General features: G+C 32.0%; 2 protein-coding genes across 2 annotated transcripts; one reads left to right on the top strand and one right to left on the bottom strand.

Annotated features, from left to right (window-relative positions):
- Positions 1-4,349: 4,349 nt before the first annotated feature.
- On the bottom strand, positions 4,350-12,534 carry LOC143047195 (protein jagunal homolog 1-like). Its single transcript, XM_076220188.1, has 2 exons — positions 12,330-12,534; positions 4,350-9,624 (listed from the first exon to the last, which is right to left on the bottom strand). The coding sequence occupies exons 1-2, from the start codon at positions 12,416-12,418 to the stop codon at positions 9,138-9,140; spliced, it is 576 nt and encodes a 191-aa protein (XP_076076303.1). The 5' UTR covers positions 12,419-12,534; the 3' UTR covers positions 4,350-9,137.
- Positions 12,535-12,671: 137 nt separating this feature from the next.
- On the top strand, positions 12,672-23,548 carry LOC143047199 (interleukin-1 receptor-associated kinase 1-binding protein 1-like). The gene is made up of 3 exons (XM_076220197.1): positions 12,672-13,019; positions 21,835-22,031; positions 22,857-23,548. The coding sequence occupies exons 1-3, from the start codon at positions 12,732-12,734 to the stop codon at positions 23,119-23,121; spliced, it is 750 nt and encodes a 249-aa protein (XP_076076312.1). The 5' UTR covers positions 12,672-12,731; the 3' UTR covers positions 23,122-23,548.
- Positions 23,549-25,234: the final 1,686 nt, after the last annotated feature.

The following is a 25,234-nucleotide window of genomic DNA, read 5'->3' as shown; positions in this document are numbered from 1 at the left end:
ATATAAATGTTAAGTTTGTGTGATACTCCTAGTAAAGCCTTCATATAACAAAATTCAACATGAACTCAATGTTAAGTAAAACAGGCAAGACAAAGCATGTGCACTCTTGTTATGGCAGCAATTTGTAAGTCAATAAGTATTGAATTGATACACATTGCATCTTTAAAAAAAAAAAAATTGTTTACCTTTGTTCATCTGTACATCCCTAAATTGTTTTCCATTCTTTAAACTTGAGTTTGCTTCAACCGAATGTTATGAAACTTATACACAACTCTTATTACAACTAAACACAAATCGAGTCTGAATATGGGTGGCGTCACTATTACCTTTCTAGAATTATGCCCCTTTACAAATGGACAAATTACTGCATTTCTCGTTTCCATTATTTAACTTACATATGCATCAACCAAATGTTAAGAATCTTGTACACAATGCTTATTACCACAAAACTGGGATCAATTTTTGTTGAGCCTGCGACTTTTGTCACAGCAAGCTCAACAGGGATAGCGTTCCAGCATTAGCTTACTTCTTAAAAGCTTTATATTTTAGAAGGTGCAAGACACGAATAATTCATACTTTGTATATAGAAACCTCATGTTATGAAGTTTCTGTAAGTCACATGTCCAATGTCCTTGACATCATTTTCATGGTTCAGTTGTAATTTTTTATGATGTTTTATTCTCTCTCATTATAAGAGATAGGATAACTATTGTTGTTAATTTCTGTGTCATCTTGGTCTCTTGTGGACAGTTGTCTCATTGGCAATCATACCACATCTTCTTTTTTATATATATTTGTTATGTGCATACCATGCAAGGTCCTAATGCCCATCAGACAGTTTTCACGTGACCTCATTTCATGGATCAGTGAACAAGGTTAAGATTTGGTGGTCAAGTCTATATCTCAGATACTCTAAGCAAAAGGATTTGTATATTCGGTGTATGGATTGACTTTTAGGTGTAAATGTCCAACTGGCAGGTGTCATCTGACCTTGACCTGATTTTCATGGTTCAGTGGTTATAGTTAAGTTTTTTTTGTGTTTTGGACTATTTTCCTTATACTGTATGTAATAGGTCTACTATATTGGGTGTGTGGAATGATTGTAAGTGGTATATGTCCAACTGGCATGTGTCATCTGACCTTGACCTCATTTTCATGGTTCAGTGGTCAAAGTTGTTTTTGAGTTTTAGTCCTTTTTTCTATCACTATATGCAATAGGTCAACTATATTTGGTGTATGGAAATATTTTATGATCTATATGTCAGTTATGCATGTTTTATTTGGCCTTGACCTCATTTTCATGATTCATTTCGAAGTGTTCAGTTTTTGTGTTTTGGTCTGTTTTTCTTAAAGTATAAGCAATAGGTCAACTATATTTGTTGTATGGAAGAATTGTTAGCTGTACATGTCTGCCTGACATGGTTCATCTGACCTTGATCTCATTTTCATGGTTCATTGGTCAATGTTTAGTTTTCTTGGTTAATGTTAAGTTTATGTGACAGTTCTAATAAAGCTTTATATTTAGGACTATCAACAAAGTATCAATGATTAGTAAAGAAGGTGAGACATTTCTGCAGTTGCTCTCTTATGAATTTTGGTGGCTCCACTTTTCTGTTCTAGAGTAGTGCCCCTTTACAAATGGAACCAGGTGCTCCGCAGGGCGCAGCTTTATATGACCGCAGAGGTTGAACCCTGAACAGTAGGGGCAAGTATGAACACAGCTCTGAATTTGGATTGTGATCAAATTGTTGACATAATATGAGTTTCTGACACAAATCAAATGTCAAGATCTTACAAATCTATTGCGCAATATTGTGCAATTAAAGATTTCTTCTTTAAACTTTTCAAAAATTTGGAAAAAAAATTTAAGAACTGCTACCATCCCCTTATTTTTGCAATTAGTCCAAAATCTGACAATTCTTTATACATAAATTACAAGTAGTGTTAGGTAGGTAAATCAGAACATAACAAACAATTGTATGTTAAAGGTTTTTGAATTACCTCCTTTAAACTGCTTTTAAATTGTCTTAATTGTCGATTGACCAGAAAAACCTAGTTTTCCCCCTTTTTTGGCCCTTTTGCCCCTAATTCCAAATAAAGTTGAGCAAAAACCCCCAAAGTCAATACTAACCATTCCTTCATGGTATGGAAACTTGTGGTATAATTTCAAAGAGATTCATACACTTAAACACACGTTATTGTTTGAAAACTACAAATTGCTTATTTAGGCCCCTTATTCCCACACTATTGGGACCATAACCCCCAAAATCAATCCCAACCTTCCTTTATGCTATTGAACCTTCTGGTAAAAATTTATAGAGATCCATTCACTAAAACAAAAGCTATTGTCCGGAAACTAAATGTGTCTTCGGATGACAACGCAGACTACATGATACCATTGCAAAAAATGCAAAAAATTTTTTTGCTGTCGTATAAAAATTGATGAATTTTTATTTCCATTCTTTAACCTATAAGTTTGCCTCAATCAAATTTTAACGAAACTTATAAACGATGTTACCACAATACTCAGGTCAAGTAAGTCGGTTTAATATAAGCCAACAGCTTGTTTTTGGATCCTATTAATTATTCACTTGTATCATTATGTAAATGCCAATTTGTGTACATTACTTAACATGAATTTGATTAATAAAATATGTTTACACTAAGTACGTTTGTGGGTAGAGTCACTGTAAGGGTTCTTGAGTTATGTCACTTTATTATGGTTATGTGCAAACAGGGGCATCATCTGTGTCGTATGGATACATTCCACATTTATTTTACTGAAATATGATCTTTGTAATAGGTAATGTTTGGGAATTGAAGTAAATTTTGTAACGTCAGACATCACAAGGAGTCAATTTTAGAGGACTTTTAAAAAAGGAAATTTTGATTGGTGCTGTAGATAAGAAGTCTGGTAAACTATCACAGGTGATATAGAAAATAGATCTAACAGCACAAATATGACCGGGATCAATAAATGAGAGTAAAGGACAAATCAGTTCAATGGTCATGTTAGACAAAAATCTATTCTTATGTCATGCAAGTGTATTATTGTTACCATGTATATACAAAAGACTTTAACCCAGCCACATTATTTATGTATGTTTTCTCGTTTGAATTGTTTTACATTGTCTTATCTGGGCCTTTTATAGCGGTATGGGCTTTGCTCATTGTTGAAGGCCGTACGATGACCTATAGTTGTTAATGTCTGTGTCATTTTGGTCTCTTGTGGACAGTTGTTTCATTGGCAATTATACCACATCTTTTTTATATTTCCTATCACAAAACCAATTTCATGGTTAATGAGTTACAAACAAGTATGTTTATTTGGAAAATTGAATCATTGCAAGGAAAACAAACAGTCAGACAAGGTTCCTGTGACTTTGACCTCATTCTTATTTCACCAATAAGTCTTCATGGTTAGAACAGTATTTTGGATACACTAGTTTCTCTGATAGGGAAAGGCAAAAGTTATGTTTGGTTGATAGAACAAGTGAAACTGTGAGCAGTAGCTCACTGATGATACCCCCACTGCAGGTGGATAGTCTTAAAGTGTAAAAATATGTAAGTGTTTGGTAAATAGGAAGTTGTTGAGTGATGAATCTGAAAATGCATCACACGGTATAGCTGACTTATATAAACCCTGAAACCAAATTTCAGAAATCCTTGAATTGTAGTTCCCAAGAAATGAAAAGAACAATATTCATGGGACAGACGGACTGATAGATGGAGGTCAAACAGTATACTATACCACCACTTTTTTAAAGCGGGGGGTATAATAATTGTACAGTCAAAATGTTGTATAAGAAACATACAAAAATATTGTTATAAAAAAATCATCTTTCAAGGGTAGTAACGCTTACAAGAGATCATTTGATGATTTCAGTCAAGTCGTAATTTTAGTTTATGATTTATCTAAAGGATTTACTCTCTAAAAGTATTTGTTATACATGTACAAAGTTTTCCACTGTCATAAGGGATCTCGGTGGCACAGTTGTTTAAGAAGTCAAACTGGTATCACTAGCCAGTCAACACTGAGGTTGTGAGTTCAAATTCTGCATGGAGCAGGTGCACTAGACTCCAATCTTAATTGATAAGGATTTTTTCACCATGATGGCTATGTTTGTTGACTGATTGAAATAAAAAACACAAACTTTATACTTGATACCACAATGATCATTTATACAAAGTATGGTTGAGTAACCACTAGTATTAAAGAAGATCTTAGAAAAAGTTTATGACATGGTTGAAATAGCTTGTACAGCTCTTTGGGCCAGGAGAGCTCAAAAGTCGTGGTCAATAATAGAAGTTTGAATACTAAATAATGGGTTTATATAGAAAAGTCCATGAATATTGAATAATTTTAATTGAAAATCAACAGTACCCTCCACATAATGGCAGTGGCTTTATATTGCACAAATAACATTCCTTTCATTGGTTTTATTTTTATGACAGTAATACTGCTTCCACAATGGTAAACAATGAGCAAAATAATTTTGATTGTAATATCACCTCACACATAGACAACATACAAAATCGTAGGAAATAAATATGAATTTCACACATTTAAAACAATACACCTTTTCTCTATGCATTACAAAAAATGCAATTTATATAACAAATTTACAATACCTTCAATCAACAGCAAAATTATTATTTTGTTCACACTTATTTAACTGGGAAAAGTAATTACAAGTGGTATGAACACTTTTACTAAAACATAACACTAAGACATCTTTTTCAAAAATGTCAATAATATAACTAGGAACTAAAATATTAGAAAATATTTGTACCAGTACTAGTATATATATTTACTGACTTTCTTTTTTGATGAAATCCACTAGTTTATTTAAATCTTCAGATATGTAATTTGCAGAAATGTTTTCTACATGCAGTGACATTAACAGGAACACCTCTTATTAGAAATTCAGCTATTATGCAGCGCAAGTGCCATTTTTTTTAGAAAGATAGTTTTAACTGGTTCTAATAGAACAAATGATATGCACCAAATCATGTTACATGTACAAACAAGAGGCTGTCACAACGACAGCAAACCGGATTTATTAACATTTATTTGTGTCCTGACAATATCACAAGAACCATTACAGATGAATAGTGAAAGTGAAAATGGTCAATATCAAATTTGACCTCCATTTTGTCATCAGTATCAACATATTAAAATTTGAAAAGCTTAGATTGAATGGTTCATGAGTAAATGCAACAACGTGAATGGAAACGCCATTTTACGATCTTTCAAGAACCATAACTCCTGAACGGTAAAAGTCAAAATCGTCATTATTGAACTTGACCTCTATTTTGTCATCAGTAACAACATATTAAAATTTCAAAAGCTTTGGTTGAATGGTTCATGAGAAAATGCACGGACACGACGGGAAACACCATTTTTCAATCTTTCAAGAACCATAACTCCTGAACAGTAAAAGTCAAAATCGTCATTATTGAACTTGACCTCCATTTTGTCATCAGTAACAGCATATTAAAATTTCGGAAGCTTTGGTAGAACAGTTCATGCATAAATGCACGGACACGACTGGAAACTCCATTTTTCAATCTTTCAAGAACCATAACTCCTGAACAGTAAAAGTCAAAATCGTCATTATTGAACTTGACCTCCATTTTGTCATCAGTAACAGCATATTAAAATTTTGGAAGCTTTGGTAGAACAGTTCATGCATAAATGCACGGACACAACTGGAAACTCCATTTTTCAATCTTTCAAGAACCATAACTCCTGAACCGTAAAAGTCAAAATCGTCATTATTGAACATGACCTCCATTCTGTCATCAGTAACAACATATTAAAATTTGGGAAGCTTTGGTAGGACAGTTCATGCATAAATGCACGGACACGACTGGAAACTCCATTTTTCAATCTTTCAAGAACCATAACTCCTGAACGGTAAAAGTCAAAATCGCCATTATTGAACTTGACCTTCGTACAGTTGTCAGTAATAACATATTAAAATTTTAAAAGCTTTGGTTGAACGGTTCATGAGTTAATGCACAGACAACATTTGATTGCCGCCCGCCCGCCCGCCCGCCCGACCGCCAGCCCGCCGCCCGCCGTACATCCCCAAATCAATAACCGACATTTTTGTCACAAAAATCCGGTTAAAAAGTATGACAAAATCAATCAACAAATGGGAACTCCTGGAAAATAAAAACAAAACAAATATACACAACTCTATCATCTCATTTAAATTTCCTTTCTGTCATCTCATTTAAATTTCCATAATACCAGAAATTCAGGTTCTTTTTACTTTAAATAAGTCGTTTCATTAATTATGACATAAATGGTATCTGTGATGAACTGTTTTATGGTTCACTGTGACAAACTTGCCTATTTAGCATTTAAATGAAGTAGATACATCTACAATGTACATATAACATTATACACTTTTGCTCAAATGATCTCCCCCCAAAATATAGACTAACAATATGATAGCAAAAGATAACACATTTAGGACCAAACTTTGATATTTTACCAGAAAAACAAAGTCATGAAAATAGATAGCAAAAATTGGAAGACATTGTCCCAAACTGCTGAAGTCAAGTTTTTACTAGAAAATTGGACAACAGATGTATTCGATACAAGGGCTTCATATTTTATTAAGATTTATGACCCCTTCTGTAGCCATTTTTGTAAGAACTTTTCAAACATCAATTGTATCTAAACTACAGATATAATGAATAATAGAGATAGACCACTCTGTACATGTACCAAGGAAAAACTTGATGTAAAGCATTATTATTTACTGTTTCATTGCATTTAATAGAGAAAAGAGTACTTTGTGGCAAATAAACCAAGATTTTTATAGAAAATCCACAGCCTTAAATACAGAGATTTTTGTTATAAAATTTGAAACATAGATCACTCACTTGCTTTTCTATGATGTGCTAGTGTTTATTTTTTACAAAAAGTTCTACATAACCTGTAAATTCCAAAATACCTCGTGCTGAGTCACCAAAGTCGAGCGCACCCTAAAAGGTGTACTTGATTAAGTCATATGTTTATTTGTTTTAGGGAGCTACCATTTGATTTTTATGGGGGGGGGGGGGGAGGGGGCTAGGATGAAATTAGATAAAAATAGGCAGGACAGGAGTTTTGAGTAAAAAAAAAAAGGCAGGATGAGACACTTGCAAAAAAAAAAAGTCAGGACGACAATTTAGGTAAAAAAAAGTCAGGATAAACTAAAAAAAAAAGGCAGGACCGAACAGAGTGAAAAATAAAAAGGCAGGACAGAGATTACAGCTAAAAAAAAAATGCAGGACAAAATTTTTCATCCTAGCCCCCCCCATAAAAATCAAATGGTAGCTCCCTTAACCAATAGCTACATTAATAAACTTGTTTTAAGGAAATCAATGCTAGCACTGCATGCAATAATCCTATATCTATCATTTATCAAATTGCCAAATATGAGAGAACAAGGATAAATGGTGTGGATTTTCTATAAAATTTCCATATGTTTAGCATTGAATCAACACAAGGGTACATAATCCTTAACAGCAAATATTTATGAAATTTCAGAAACTTAAGATTATATACATGTACATTTTGTATAAGAAAGCTCTCAAATTATGAAAAAAACCAGAATACAATGTATAACAGGGTTTCAGCTAGGATTTTTAGGGCTTTAGTCACTGTTGCACAAGATGAAAATCAACTTTATTTGAGGTAACAGCAAGGGACCAAGATTTGATTTGAAATACTTTTGTCATTTTGAAAACAGTTTCGTAAATGACAAGCACTAGCAAAATCACTGCGTATAAACATGCTACATATATTGACTACTAATTTTTCAAATTACAAATTACAAAATTTATAAATTACAAATTGCTTGTTTTAAAAAGAACAAATTGTCACCTTTACAAATTACAATAAGTACAGTTAAATTGTCATATGAGGATCAAGTCAATGTTCATCTGTATATTCCACATATATGTTACAACATGTATATAACCCATAGTTCCATGAAAAAAAATTATACATTCAAATTTTAAATAAACAAATAACTACATGTAAGTACATAAATATGTAAACAAAAAATAACTGGAATACTTTAATGAAGTTCATAAAATAAATGCGTAGATCTGTATAAAGGAGTTAGGTGTGCTTAAATATAAATAATTGGAATAGTCTAAATGACATTTGTACAACAGTTTGAGGGTTTAACAGGTTATGTCATTATTTTCTGCAGATTACTAAAAACATAAACTTTAATGTTGTCCCTCCTGAGACATAGGACAACAGTTAACCATTTTTTTATTTTGTACATTTTACTTTGTGAACAAACATTAAGGGGGCACTAGAAGATACATGTATATGAAAAATCTAATATATTATTTTTTTTGCTCAATAATTTGCTTTTAGCAGCCAATATGGTTCAATTTGGCCAAAATAAGCCAAAAAACATTGTTTATGAATTATTCACTTGCAAGTCAATAATTCGACCTCATTGAATCTGTATTCATGTGACCTTCAATTTAACCCCTTAGCTTGAGATGGATAACATGTGAATTGTATGTGTGAAGTTATTTAAAGGTAAAGAATGTCAACATTGAAAGTGAAACAAAGGTAAATCATTTGATTGACTGATTTGATCTACAAAAATCTTTCTTATACAGGTAAAAACAAGAAAAACATTTATATTTCATCTATAATATGAAATTAAATAGACCTAAAAAAAATTACAGCACGAGTTTGCTTAATCTATTTATATCTATATTTATGTTTACATCGTTTATATGGTTTTCGGATGATTTTTAAGGTCAACTCGATAGTTAATTACCGTAGATGGTGTCTTGACTATTAAAATTACACATGAAACGAAACTACGTATTTTCAAGCCTGTGTTATTTGTTTATTTTAGACTTTTAATAGTTTGGATATATGTTTTACATTGTTATAAATCAGATATGAGAATTTGATAAAAATCGGTGAACATGAATTTGACAGCTAGTGCCCCTTTAAATACAATACATGTATGTTTAAAACTTTGAAAAAGAAACTTTTTGTAATTAACATTCACGGTAAAAAAGATCATTCAGAGATATCTAAATGGCACATAGCTTGTAAAACCTTCTATAACTTAATATATTCTAGAACTGTGCCAATGTTAACGCAACTTTTTGTCTGTTCTGTTTATCTTCCAGGATTTCAAAAGTTGCATTGAAAAATAAAGTCCAAATCCATGTAGCTGTATTGCAGCCGTTAAAAACATAAACCATACAATTACAGCTGGATATCCAAAAAACTGGGCACTCCATCTTTTTTCATTTAAATATGCATATAAATCATCTATTTGGTCAACAATGCCATAAATGATTGGTAAAAGTCCAAATACAACTGTTCCGATCATGTACTGCTTTAACAGAAAACCTTCATTTTTAGGAATTGATCGAAGTCCTAATACTGCTGCTATGATGCTGATGCTCCACATGTATTCCCAAGGTCTTGGAGCAGGCAGATCCCATTTCCGTAACTGTTTAACTGGTCCAACACCAACAAATGAAACTAAAGCTGGAAGGATTCTAACTGTCATCAGAACACATAGAACAATTTGCAACATTAAATCCATTTTCAATCTGGCTTTGTTTATGGAACTGAAAAGTATAAATGAATGTATTTTTTTATGTGCAAGACTTTAAGTAAAATAATTAAAACTGAATGATTTCAGATATCATTTTGATTTTTCATTTTTTTGTGAAAATGATGTCATATGATATAAGGTGTGTTTGTTATACGCCATTGCAAAATGTCACCTGCACTGTTTAAATGAGGAATTCAATTGTGTGTAACAACGTGTCATTATCGTACCGGTACAATAATCAATATAGGGATGGAGCCCCACAACCCCAACAAAAATGGTCTACCAGTAATCAAAGTTATGGTATCAAATTAGCACATGTGTGAATTAATTTGCATACGTGTACTTGAGGTTTCAAAAGTTTTTTATGGCATTTTTGGGGAACACATACAATATTTATGTTTACAAAGTACTGACTGTATTAGTAATGGTCATGATGGTGAACATTTACTTGACCAAAAGATCACTTCTGTCCAAAAAACCTTCAGATCCTCTGTAATCACTTGCATTGGCTCAATTTACTTTTACAACTTGATTCTCAAATTAAAGCTTAAACTGTATTAAAATAAAACTTCAATAATCTCAGCCTGAGAGAATACCCTTGCATAGGTGAAAAAAACACCATTTTATTGAGTTATTTCCCCTGTTATACTCCTAAATATTCTAAAGATAAACAATCTAAACATTGTCAGAAATTGGATGCAAAATTGTTTATTTTTATCACTTGGTAAATGGATGTTCTTTTTATCGTGAACCAAATTAAAGTCATATCTATTATTTTTCAATCTATTCAAATTTGTGTCAGTTATCTTTTTCCCCATGAAATAAATACAATAGCTATTGTTTTCTGTGAAGTTTATTCACTGGGACCAAGGACGTTATATGAGAAGAAGAGTGAACACTCTGCTCTATACAAAATTAGCATCCCCAGGATAGCAGTTCGATCAGAGAAAAATGATAAAAATGTAAAGAAACCAACATGTGTATCACCCACTTGACATGGCCCTCTGATGTACCGGGGTGTTACCGCGAGCAATTCTGGCTATCAGATAAATCGCATATGTCACGTTATTGTTATCAGTGACTGGGTCATTAAAGTTCAGGTGTATTTTTGGTAACAATGCAGTGTATAGGTGTTTATGATATGGAAAAAAATCGAAAAAGATCGGACGAGCAATTTCAAAATCAATCGTCTGTCTACCGTGAAAAAAGATAAAGAAATGACAAAGTTATGAGGGTTTAAAGGAAAGTGAGTGTGGGATTTTTATTCAACACTACATTGCTTAAAACAAAGATTTTCATTTCACTTTCAATTTCTGTTGATGAGAATTGGCAGGTAATAATCATAGAAAATATACGAATATGCAAAGTACTTTAGCTATGGTGACCCGTAACGACCGGAAGGAATATTTGCAATTGAAACATAGAGAAATTTATCAAGAACAACGTAAAAGTGCTTTCTGTTGATATTAACATTAAGGGCAATGAGACAGATATTCGTTTCATTTTTTGTGATAATAAATTCACTTTTAACATAAAATTTTGATTTTAAATTACATAATAAAAATATCACAAAAAAATCTTATTCTTTAACATGTCAATAATTGTATATCCGGTCAGTTTATGACACATTGGGTGTTTCCGTTCTTACTCTGGTATGAAATTAGAAAAAATATCTCCCTCTGTGACAGAGTCGATCTCAACTAATTAACAACCACTTGCAGAGAAGTCGGTAACATTTTATGTGTATTAATTATCATCTTTCATCCTCTCTCCTTCTCATATAACCTAGATGGGACTTTTAAATTTCTTCTAGGAGAAATCTATCACTCATTGATTTAATTTATCTAAGTAAAAAATCATCTTCTAAAGAGATGAAATACAATACATGATTTCACTAAAATAAAAGTGCATGTGATCTGTTCAATATAAACACTGATATAATGATAAAAAGCTGCTTTGATGAAAATAAAATTATCAATAAATACTGATGATCAGTAACAAGAACCCATGAACATTTTATTCATGTGAATTATATTTTAAATTTAAGAATGTTAGTAGTAATGTAATTAGCTTTTTAAGCTGTATTGCATTCATCATTTTAGCTTACCATTTGGAAATAAACATATTTTCAATCAATATCTAAGAACAATTAGCATTATAAGCACAAATGTATATACACATGACAACTGTCAAGATGCCAGTATTTTAATGTGTATGTTCTGTAGACTATACACTCAATATTCACATCTTGGGAGAGTGCATACTAATTACTGCTATTATATACAATAAACAATATACATGTAACATGTATGAATATTACAGATGTTAAATCAATTGCTAATAATTGAACTAACAATATCCATCCACAATTATATTACCAGAACCAGAGACATATATACACATATGTATATATGTCTCTGCCAGAACTCAATATAACTTTGATAAGTTTAAATACATATGCATTGGGTCATTGCATGAAACATGCTAAACAAATATATATCCATTTTTATTAGTGGCTTGTCTCATTCATTTATTGTTCTACAAATAATTTAAATTCTGCATTGCTCGTTCAATAAGGTGGAAACTGACTTATAAAAGATATATTTGTCTGTTGAATGTACAACAGGCGGTGTCGAGGCCAAGCAAAGTCAACCCAGTTGAAGTACCGGCTGTTTGGTTGAAAGCGTTGTTTGCTACAACTAAATCGTGTTGTTATACCTCATTTTGTGTCTGTAAGCGACACTCTCCCTGTGCCAAAAGTCGCTCCCATCTGTACCAGTTGGTCTAGAACCATATTTGGTTGCCATTTCGGCTAAACGTGTTAATTATTCGGAACAGCCTGACACAAATATGAAGTTAAGTTATCGCTTGAGTACTTGAAAATAATTGTGTTATAAATATTTTTCCCCAATTACAAATAATTTTGGTAACATTTGGGTTTTTTTTTTTTTTTTTTACATTTTATCTGATTTCATTTTCCGGTATACTCAAAAGAGGTTTATTAGAAACTTGATCGGGTTGTTATAACCCGATCAAGTTTCTAATAAACCTCTTTTTTTTTGCACTTAAGCGACTTTAAACATGTCTCGACGGTAAACAAACAAATTTTAAGCAAAAATCATGAACCAGTATACACCATCCAAAGTGTATGGATCACTTATGCGTTCACCAAGATTACAAAAACATCCACACGACATGGATGACGAGAATATCTATCCTCTTACTGATGTTAAATTAATTGACAGACAGATTCAAGTTTCTGCCATAGGGGAAGTTACACACCCGCCAGATCGATGCAAGCTGGTGATTAAGATCGTATCAGAGAAAAATGACGTTGAAGAAGCAAAAAGCAGCGTTAAAAGGAGATTTGATTATGTACTTCAAACCTTACACAATCATTCAATAAAGGTTTGTCCATATTCAGTTTAAATTTTATTGGAGCTAACAGAACTTTACTGTAACGGAAGCAAGTTAACTCGTACCAACGGAAACTCGTACCATGTTAACTCGTACCAAAAAAGTTAACTCGTACCAACTTAAAGTCGTACCACTGGGAAGTCGTACCATTAAAAATATTTTAAAAAATACGAATGTTTTGTGGTGTTTTTTCTTTCTAAAATTAATTAAAAAAAAGTTGAATTACTGTAATTTTATACTGGATTTTAATGAAAACTTGGACAAAAATACGTTTTTTTTTTAATTAAGATACTAATATAAATTGTCTTAATTACCTTAATACCCTGCTAATTAATATACGATATTCCTTTGATTGTGTGATTATTGGTTGATTATTAACTAATCAACTTGTTTTCAGGTTTTCAGATTTCAGGTCTCATTTACTTTCCTGTCTCATTTACTTTCTTGTGAAGGTGTCACTACTCTTTTTCAAAGCAATGCATATCTCACACATTAAATGAACATGACATTACTTAAAATCTTAAAAGAAGTTGTCATATTTTGATAACAATGCATAGAAGTACTTAACGATCGTGACTGGCTATTTTGCCCTTACCTCGTTCGTTTATCATTACAACTAAAAAAACAACCTTCACTGGCTATGCAACCCTTGCTCGGGCTGTAATCATATCTTGTGCAAAATATTATATATAAAAAATTTAATACTTTTAACATGTTGTTCATAAACAATTTACAACCTTTAAAACACACTAAATTAATTCTTTCAGTGAATAAAATTCCTTCGAGAAACAAAAGAAAAGTACCCAAATCTATTCAATGTAACTGATTTGGAATGATTAAAAATTAAATCCAATGGTTATCAGTATAAGTTTAAAAAAGAATGATTCAAGGGAGACAACAAATCAAATCTGCCAAGGTATTGTCTATATCTAATACACATGGAACATTAGCTACAGATTGGTCATTTTACTTTCAAATTATATACATTTTACAGACTTAAGAGGTATTGAGAAAAATAACAGTATATATTCATAATTAAACACCAATCAAATGCATTTAAATAAGTTGGTACGAGTTAGCAGTGGTACGAGTTTACATTGGTACGAGTTATTTTTTAGTGGTACGAGTTGACGTTGGTACGAGTTTACATTGGTACGGGTTAACTATAATTCACTGTAACTACTTCTAGACACCCCCAAGGGTGACTGGGGAATAAATCCGGGTGTGCTTGCCCTGGTTCATTTTCACCCAAGTACCTGTTCGGCCTGATACCTTTTTGCCCAGGTCTACCACCCTGTCAGATTTTTATTTTTTTCTAATTGTCTAGTCTCACAATTGTAAATATTTGAACAAAATATGTTTGTTGAAAATTGGCAGAATATTTATATTGCCGCAATCAATTTATCATTTTCCCTTTGATTTGCAGAGTAGAATACTGGAATACAATGTATTTATCATTATTGATATTTTTAACAAAATAATTGTATTCAGTCAATCACGAATGTACATGTCTGTATGCAGTATAACTAAGACTAGTCTCAGAGTATAAATAAATGAACTTGTAAATCCGTTTCATGATTTACAGTCCGTACATCATTGTTTTTATTAATTTCGGGCTGAATATTTTATCAAAACAAAACATTTGTTTTTATTATTAATCCATCAAAAGACAAGTACATGTACATGTTTATACATTGTATCACAATAAGGAAGCAGGACAAGTCGCCCCACTGGGCCAGTAATTGTAAAAGTAATTGTAATGTAATGCATTACATGGATTTTTCTAGCAGTCCACAGGGTCCGGTATTCGGACCCATTCCCAACGGCAAAAACCCTACATTTTTCCCAATTTCGGGAGCAAAATTCCCAAATGATCACAAAATTCATTTCCATCTTTATTATTAATGACAGAGATGTTTATTTTGTTCAACCGCTAGCTTTATGTCAAAAATCGCCAACAAGTAATGTGTAAATCCAAGTTGAAACATATTGAATGACAAACAACATTGACAAACAATGGCTGCCATAAATAAACAGAAAGTGTGGGAAAATACTAAAACCAGATCAAATCCGGAAACGGACAAGTATATAATTCCGGGTTTATAATCCTGGTGCCTTTGATAACTATTGTCAATCAAATACAGTAAATAAAAAAATTAAAAGAACCAAACATGTGACAGCTGACTTAGCAACACTAAAATTGAAAACTAAAAGATATACAAAAAAAAGAAAATAGAAACAGGATATATTTTATACAGAACTCAAAATATTTCAGTTTACAAATTTTCATGTCAAAATCAAAAAAATGTAACAATCCTTAAGAAGTTAGAACTCATTATTTTGATACTCAAATGTCATGTTGTTATATTTAAAAACAAAGAAGTTGTAGTCCTTACTTTATTTTTACCAACAAAAAAATGTTTAATGAATTAAACGCACTAAAACTAACATCTGGTATATTGGTTGTTTTTCCCAATCTCATTGAAAACCGCGTTAAAAAATTCCCAAAACTGGCCAGGGTCCTTTTTCCCAAAATACCCAGATAAACCCCTGCATTACATTGCAATGTAATGGCCCCAGGCCTGCCACTGGCAAAATGCCCCACACCAAATCGCCCCACTTTTTCACAAACTCTCCCCACTATTAAAAAAAATAAAAAATCGCCTCAACCTGGTTAACCAACTCGCCCCACTTTTAAAAAAAAAAAATCGCCTCAAGTTAATTTTTCCCCTGTCAACTCGCCCCACTTATTGAAAAAAGGAAAAATCTACTTCTATATACAATTTTCAGGTCTACCGTCTAACTAGCCGCATTTAAATGAAAACTTATTTAGATTTTTGTAATCTACACAGAATACACAAAAAAAAAACGAAATTTATTAAACTTTTTTAACATTCTTAAAATATAATTGCAAATACATTTTCGTATCGATCATTATTGGAGAATAACTTTATACTTGTAAGCTTAGTTATTTGTATAACAATTGAAAAGAAACCTGTTAATTGTATCATAATCACACAATTGATGCGTGATTAACATTTATATATATAACTTTATTGCAAAAACATAGTTTTTAACAGCAATTTGATTTCATAGCACTTCACTAAGGTTTTCAAAGGTATTGACGTGGGCAGTGACAAAGATGAACGGGATTGAATCTTTTTTATAAGTGGTTTATCTATTTGTCATGAGTGGGGCCAGTTGACAGACCGTATTTCAGCGGGATTTTAACCCTTTTCATAAGGGGGGCTTGTTCTCATACCTATTTGCAATGGGAGTTTACCCTTTTCATAAGTGGGGCGAGTTGGTAAACAAGAGTGGGGCGTTTTTTTAGAAAGTGGGGCGATTTGTCATGGATTCCACAATAATCAGTGATCCGAATTATTTTGTCATTCAACAATAAAAAATATTTTAAACAAGCCATAAACTTTTAAATAATTCCATGATGTTTCCATAAATTTCAAGAATATATACAGTAGAAATATCTGATTAAGTTTATTCAACTTCAATGACCTGAATATTAATAGTTTTTTAGTAGAGCAAATAAGACTCTATGGGCGAACAAACTTAGGGTGAACAGACCCAGGGCGAACATGTTATTAGGGCAAACTGACCCTACAATGTATACCTGGGGAATAGACATATGGTCACTTTGTCTTCTTCCAACCTACAGTAAAACACGTTTCAAAGTTGGGCGTCTGTTTGGCTGTGTTGAATGTATCAAGTTTGCAGCCATGTCCGGTCAGAGTGCTTGGAGTGGGAACGTTAAATTCAATGCCTCATGTAAAGAGAGTGCCATGCTCTTTGCCTGTTAAGAACCCTTGCAGATGGCCTGTTGCAAGGCCAAATTTCTGTCCCTATCCAATATACCCTCATTTTCAAGTGGCAGTCCAATTTTCCCCAACCATCATCCTAGATGGCCTCTATTACAAGACCTACCTATTATTTTCATTGTTAACTTGTTCTCGTCCTAAACATGTATGAAATATTTGCCACTGGACATAAAGCAACCAATAATTTAATTGGCAATAGTTCATTTCCACCAAATCACCAGTTCGGCCAAGTCAAAATCAACCAAGAAATTGTATATTTAAACATGTTACAGTGACTTGACTGTTAGTGTTGCTCTCCACCAATTGCAACTCATTTAAAATTTTGACAATTGCAATTTGTTTTATTAAACCGAATTGTTCAACTGGTCAGAATATTGAACACATTGTTCAGTCAAAATATGAAAGTGCAAGGTGATAAAATAAAACATACTTTAAGTTTTTTTTTATCTTTATTACAGTGACTTGACTGTTAGTGTTGCTATCCGACTATTGCAACTCATTCAAATTCTGACCAAATTGCAATTTGTTTTATAAAGTCAAACTGTTCAACTGGTTAAAATTTTGAACAAACTGTTCAGTCAAAATGTGAAAGTGCAAGGTGATAAAATAAAACATACTTACTAACCTATGAGACTTTTTTTTTTTTTTTTTATCTTTATTAGACTTTAACTCCACTTTAATGTTGTTGTGACAAAATCAGTCTCACAGTTTGTATAGATTTATTAAAGTCATTACCATGCGAAAGGTGAAATGTAATTTTGAATAGCTATAAAAATGTCCAAACTATGCTTTCATATAATTTTTCTTTTGAAAGGTCTTCTATATTTATAAGAATCAGACATCATTTGAATTAAAACATCATATATTCATTAAAATATCTGTGAAATAACAATACTTTATTGATAAGTTTCCATGGGGAGATAACCTGAAACATTATTCTTTTGAATAAAGACTTTTTGAAAGTAAAAATGACTATCTCCCCATGGAAACTAACTCGAATAATTCAAGCCCTTTCCGTGTCCAATTTTCTCCCACACGAGGGCTTGAACTCCTTATGATCATTGACCGCGTTGCCTGCTCTCTGTGAGAGAGCCAATCAGTGGCGATCAGGATAATGAGTCTGCACAACTCTCTTGTAATTGTCTTACCAAACACGTGTGTTCAATTAACACAAATCCGATAATAATAAATTAACAACAATTAACATCAGTTTACATCATTTAACATCAATTAACATACGGAACTCCTCCTTCTTTAGCTGCCAATTTAAATCAAAATTCCCATATTGCAAAGTGGTGTGAAAATTCCGGTTGACGGTCTTGATCGAGGAAGACGTTCAGGCGTTAATGTAGCCTTCGTAGATCAGCGGAATATAACGACTGAATTATTCGGGTTACATGGAAACTTCCTACAAACATATTGTAATTTCACACATATTTTAATGAATATGAAATGTTTTAATTCACATAATGTATGATTCTTGTGAATATAGAAGTCTTTTCGAAAGAAAAACTATATGAAAACTTAGTTTAGAAATTTTTATAGCAATTCAAAATTACATTTCACCTTTAGCATGAAAATGACTATAACATATCTAAACAAACTGATAGACTAAATTTTAACATCAACATTAAGGTGGAGTTAAAGTCTTATAGGATTGTAAGTATATTTTTATTTTATCACCTTGCACTTTCACAACTTGACTGTGATTCTCTACAGCAGTTTGTTCAAATTTCTGACCAGTTGAACAGTTTGGTTTTATAAAACAAATTGCAATTTGGTCAGAATTTTTAATCAGTTGCAATAGGTGGAGAGCAACACTAACAGTCAAGTCACAGTAATAAAATAAAACATACTTACAATCCTGTAGTTGTGAGTGACAAAATTAGTCTATTGGTTAAAAATTTGTATAGGTATATTATAGTCATTTCCATGCTGAAGGAACTGTTATTATTTTGAATTGCTATAAAAATGTCCAAACTAAGCTTTCATATAGTTTTTCTTTCTAAAAGTATATTCATAAGAATCAGATATCATTTTAAATAAAACATCATATATTCAGTAAAATATGTGTGAAATAACAATATGTATGCTATTGATAAATTTCCATGGGGAGATAACCTAAAATATTATTCTTTTGAGTAAAGACTTTTGAAAGAAAAAATGATTATCTCCCCTGGTCTCCCCATGGAAACTTCCTACAAACATATTGCAATTTTACACATATTTTACTAAATATAAAATGTTTTAATTCACATAATGTCTGATTCTTATGAAAATAGAATACTTTTAGAAAGAAAAACTATATGAAAGCTTAGTTTGGACATTTCTATAGCAATTCAAAATAACGACAGTTCCTTCAGCATGGAAATGACTATAATATACCTATACAAACTGACAGACTGATTTTGTAACAACATCATTAAAGTGGAGTTAAAGTCTTATAGGATTGTAAGTATGTTTTATTTTATCACCTTGCACTTTCATGACTTTCCTACAGCAGTTAGTTCAAATTTCTGACTAGTTGAACAATTTGATTTTATAAAACAAATTGCAATTTGATAAGAATTTTGAATGAGTTGCAATTGGTGGAGAGCAACACTAACAGTCAAGTCACTGTAAAAGGAATGGAAATGCAGCTGAACTACATGTAGGTACATTGGTGTTCTATAATATACTGAACTGTTTCATGACGTTGGATCAATCTTAATTGTAAGTTTTTTGTGGAACCGAGTGAACTGACTCCTGATTATAAAGTTATTGTACTTCATGAGTTAACCCTTTCCTCCATGGATTTTTATTTTTTGCATACTTATAGGACTTTTCAATAAAATGATTGAAATATGCTTTAAAGTATTAATGCAATGCGGAAAACAAATATTTCATCAAATAAATTGAAGTCTGATATTGTTATGAATATCCTTTTCATATTGGATACAATGGTTATTAAGTCTGATGCAGACATTTCATAGTGAAAGTGTTTCAACTGAGGTACTACACAGGCGTCATTATGGAGTAAAGGGGGTGGCGTCAAAAGGGATTATTATGGAGGAAAGGGTTAAGTGTAACATTATAAGTTATCTACGGATATGAACGTAGATAACGAATTTATCCCCGGTCTTAGTCCGAATCGGGCGAGTTTTATGGAAATTCGGGTACAAAGTGTAACGTGAAAACAACGTTTTTTAGGGCCAGGTGAGCTTTTCCCATCACTTGGCGTCCGGTGTCGTCGTCGTCCTGCGTCCATCGTGGTTAACTTTTACAAAAATCTTCTCCTCTGAAACTACCAGGCTAAATTTTAACAAACTTGACCAAAATCATCATTGGGATATCTAGTTTAAAAAATGTGTACGCTGACCCGGTCAACCAACCAAGATGGCCGCCATGGCTAAAAATAGAACATGGGGGTAAAATGCGGTTTTTGGCTTATAACTCAAAAACCAAAGCATTGAGAGCAAATCTGACATGATATAGAATTGTTCATCAGGTCAAGATCTATCTGCCCTGGAATTTTCAGATTAATCAGATAATCGGTTGTTAGGTTGTTGCCCCTGAATTGGTAATTTTGAGGAAATTTTACTGTTTTGGTTTATTATCTTGAATATTATTATAGATAGAGATAAACTGTAAACAGCAATAATGTTCAGCAAAGTAAGATTTACAAGTAAGTCAACATGACCGAAATGGTCAGTTGACCCCTTTAGGAGTTATTGCCCTTTATAGTAAATTTTTAACCATTTTTCGTAAATCTTAGTAATCTTTTACAAAAGTCTTCTCCTCTGAAACTACTGGGCTAAATTAATCCAAACTTGGCCATAATCATCATTGGGGTATCTAGTTTAAAAAATGTGTCCGGTGACCTGGTCATCCAGCCAACATGGCCGCCATGGCTAAAAATAGAACATAGGGGTAAAATGCAGTTTTTGGCTTATAACTCAAAAACCAAAGCATTTAGAGCAAATCTGACTGAGGGTAAAATTGTTCATCAGGTCAAGATCTATCTGCCCTTAAATTTTGCGGTTTTTGGTTATTATCTTGAATACTATTATAGATAGAGATAACCTGTAAACAGCAATAATGTTCAAAAAAGTAAGATTTACAAATAAGTCAACATGACTGAAATGGTCAATTGACCCCCTAAGGAGTTATTGTCCTTTATAGTAAATTTTTAACAATTTTCATAAATTTTTACTAATATTTTCCACTGAAACTACTGGGCCAAGTTCATTATAGATAGAGATAATTGTAAGCAGCAAGAATGTTCAGTAAAGTAAGATGTACAAACACATCACCATCACCAAAACACAATTTTGTCATGAATCTATCTGCTTCTTTTGTTTAATATTCACATATACCAAGGTGAGCGACACAGGCTCTTTAGAGCCTCTAGTTTCATTATCTAAAAAAGTTTTATTGAAATTTGGAAATTTTACATATTTGTTACGGGGTGTAGGGTACTACCTTTGGTAGAACCCTACAGGTAGTCAAATATAAAACGTTTTTAATACGGAGACAGAGAAACTGGATTGAGTCAAATTTGGCGCTCAATGTTGTGAGAGTTACGTCATAGATGTTGTGACGTCAACGTGGGTCATTTGCATAGCTAGGTCAGCATTCCCATTCCTTGAAAATGAGGCAGCTCAGTGATGCATTTAATGAAATGAGTGTAAATGATCGGCATAATAGGACAAAATCGTTAATGAATTAAATATTTAATAACTAACGTCATGGATAATATACAGAATTCAATATTTCACATCCTAGAAATATACTATGCTGGGGATAATATGATGTATCATATTGCAAAGTTGATGAATGATTCCTAGTTATTTAACTTATTGTGCTTCAAGATGTTCATGTTACAGTAGCTGATTGCTATATGTTTTGATTTCATTTTGCTAAATTTAATTGCACTAGTGCTTCATGTTACATTAATTAAATTTTATAAATAGCTGATTTTTTATATTTTTAAGGAATCTGATATAAAAGTGTATAAGAACATGAGAAGAGTGGACAGCATGTACAGTCTAGAGACAATTATAGAAGTGATGTTCTGTGAAGTACATAAATGTCAAACTGTTTCTAACATACTAGTGGAAAAGTTAGATGAAACTGTCAATGTTTGTTTACCACAATTTAGTCATGCACAACAGACGCTACACAACTTAAGGTATGAACTACATGAACAGTCTACATTTCAAATATTAATTACCTGATGAAAAGCTCTACCATTTCATTATTTTTCATGAAATAAATAAAACAAAAATTATTTTTTTTATAAAATACATGAAGAATAGGTCCCTTTCAATGGATTTTTTTTTTACAAAACTTTTTTTCTGGATTTTAAGGAGATAAAAAGTAGTTGGGGACTATACATAAATGCATACTACACACGGCCGATTACGGTATATGTTTTAGAGTTCATTTAATATATGTTTTGGAGTTAAGTATGAATAAATGAGAAGATGTGGTAGGATTGCCAATTAGACAACCATTCACCAGAGAACAAATAAGGTACATGTACATATTACCAACTATAGTACATCATCAATTCTTCAACAATGAGCAAAAACCATAGTACACAATAAGCTAGAAAAGGCCCAAAATGACAAGTGTAAAACAATTCAAACTAGAACACTTGCCGCCTGATTAAAAAAAAAGATGTACAAAACAATAAAAGAAAAACAAATATGATCTACATCAACAAAAGATAACTACTGAGTTACAGACTCTTGACTGATGAGTCATGTATTAAGAACAAATCTTTTTGCAGATGATTTAAAAGAGAGATAAAATTTGTCTGTTCACATGTATATTGTTTTAAAATCATCAGAAAAGCAGATAAGAGGGATTGACCTGTCCTCCAAATATGAACAGACAACAACCTATTGCTACTTTATGAAAATAAATATGATGATGTTACATAAAGATTGTTCCATTTTTGTGAGAAATATTTCTTAATAAAATATTAACATTTTGTATATATTAATTTTAGGCAGCAGGCCAGTTTACTTGCCATTCACAATGCAAAACAAAAAGCCCAGGAAATGGCAAGGCTTGTACACCAGGCTGTAGGTAGGCCACTCAGTGTCAGGGAAGAAGAAAACAAAGAATGGAATGGATCTAATGAAACTTTGGAAGACATAGAATCTGTAAAATCTGTTCAACAAAGAGTGGAAAATGCCACTATTTCTATCTCAAGTAAAGTTTTTGTCACATATGAACTCAAACCTAAAATTAAAAAGAAAACAATAAGCTAGTCACTGTGAATTTTGTGGAAGCAACATACAGATATAACTTTTTTGCAGATATATTGAAAATGTCAAATACCATTTAGAAGTAATTGACCTTCTCATGAAGTGAAGTAATTTTTCAGAGGATAACATTTGCATAAACTCAAATAACTAATGACAAAGTGGAGATAATCTATCTAGATATTACTGCATATGTAGATTTATAACGCATTTGTTTAGCTATGGACAGAAGTATGTGGTAAATTAACGCAATCTAAGGACAATTAATGCTATAGAAAAGTGTCAAACAAAACTGAGATATATATTTATAGTAGAATACTAGTTGTGATTACATTTTTGGTAACAAATAGCTGTTATTAACAATGAAAATAGTCTGTGTAATACATTTTATTTTAGATATGTATAATGTAATAAATGAATGATATATTATAAACCTTGATATTTTTCTATAAAGTTTGCAGAATCAACCAACATTAATTATAAATCTTCCCTTGCCAAATTGTGGAGCAGGGCATGATAATAGTCTTTAAACTTAACAGATGATAAGATGAATTATGCAAGACAAGCATATACACATAAAAATCATTCCATACACCAAATAAAGTTAACCTACTGCTATCTGATAATCTGACAAAGTTACGAAAACCTAATTTTAACCAATGAACCATGAAAATGAGGTCACGGTTAAATGAAATATGCCACTAACATATACACCTTACAATCATTCAATACACAAAGATGTTGCAAGGAACTCATATACCAAATATAACCTTAATGTCTAGTTCACCAAGACAAATGCCCACAGTAAGACACCTTCCTCTTCCTTTAGGAGTAACAGTTTTAAAGTCTCTGATTTGACTATGGCCTGACTTATATAGCCAAGGTAATCACAACGTTGATAAAGAATGAACAACATACTTTTTAAAAATTTGATAAAAAAAATATAATGGGCAGATTAAAATTTAGATAAAAACATGTAATATTCCCCATCCCTGTTAAAAACCAATAAAATTACTCATTTAAAATTATCATAATAACAGTAAAACATCCCCAAATTAAAATTTGGACAATAATATTCACCCTGAAATGCCTTGCCTTCTTTACTAAACATTGTATATTATGTTGATAGTCCTAAATAGAAATCTTTACTACAGCTTTTACATAAACTTAACATGATCCAAGAAAATGAGGTTAAGGTAATTTAAACAAACAAAAAATACCTTACAATCATTCAATACACTAAATATAGTTGATAACTAAACATTGACAATGAACTATGAAAATGAGGTCATGGACAGATGAACCATGCTAGGCAGACATTTGCAGCTTACAATCCTTTCATACAACAAATATAGTTGACCTTATTGCTTATAGTTTAAGAAAAACAGACCAAAACACATGTACTTAACACTGAGCAATGTTCCATGAAATAGAGGTCAAAGTAAAATAAAAACCTGCAAGACTGACATGTACATCATAAAATATTTCCATACACCAAATATAGTTGACCTTTTACATATAGTATTAGAAAAAAAAGACCTAAACTCAAAAACTTAACTTTGACCACTGAACCATAAAAATGAGGTCAAGGTCAGATGACACATGCCAGTTGGACATATACGACTTACAATCATTCCACACACCCAATATAGTAGACCTATTACATACAGTATAAAGAAAATAGTCCAAAACACACAAAAAACTTTACTATAACCACTGAACCATGAAAATCAGGTCAAGGTCAGATGACACCTGCCATTTGGACATGTGCACCTTACAATCCTTCCATACACCAATTTTACTAGATACGAACTTGACCACCAAAACATAACCTTGCTCACTGATCTATGAAATGGGGTTGAGGTCATGTGAAAACTATCTGACAGGCACAATGATCTTGAAAAGTATGCACATATCAAATATAGTTATCCTATTATTCATATTAAGAGAGAAATTAACATTTACAAAAAAATCTTAACTTTTTTTTTCAAGTAGTCACTGAACCATGAAAATGAGGTCAAGGACAATGCACATGTGACAGAAACTTCGTAACCCTACTGCCACATTGTTGTTGCCTTCAGTGTTTATTTTCATAGTAAAGTTAGTGGTTGTTGTGATC

The sequence above is a fragment of the Mytilus galloprovincialis genome, chromosome 10, assembly GCF_965363235.1.
Source record: "Mytilus galloprovincialis chromosome 10, xbMytGall1.hap1.1, whole genome shotgun sequence".
NCBI lineage: Eukaryota > Metazoa > Mollusca > Bivalvia > Mytilida > Mytilidae > Mytilus > Mytilus galloprovincialis.
Note: the sequence above shows the minus strand (reverse complement) of the source record. Positions and strands in the feature narration are given on the sequence as shown.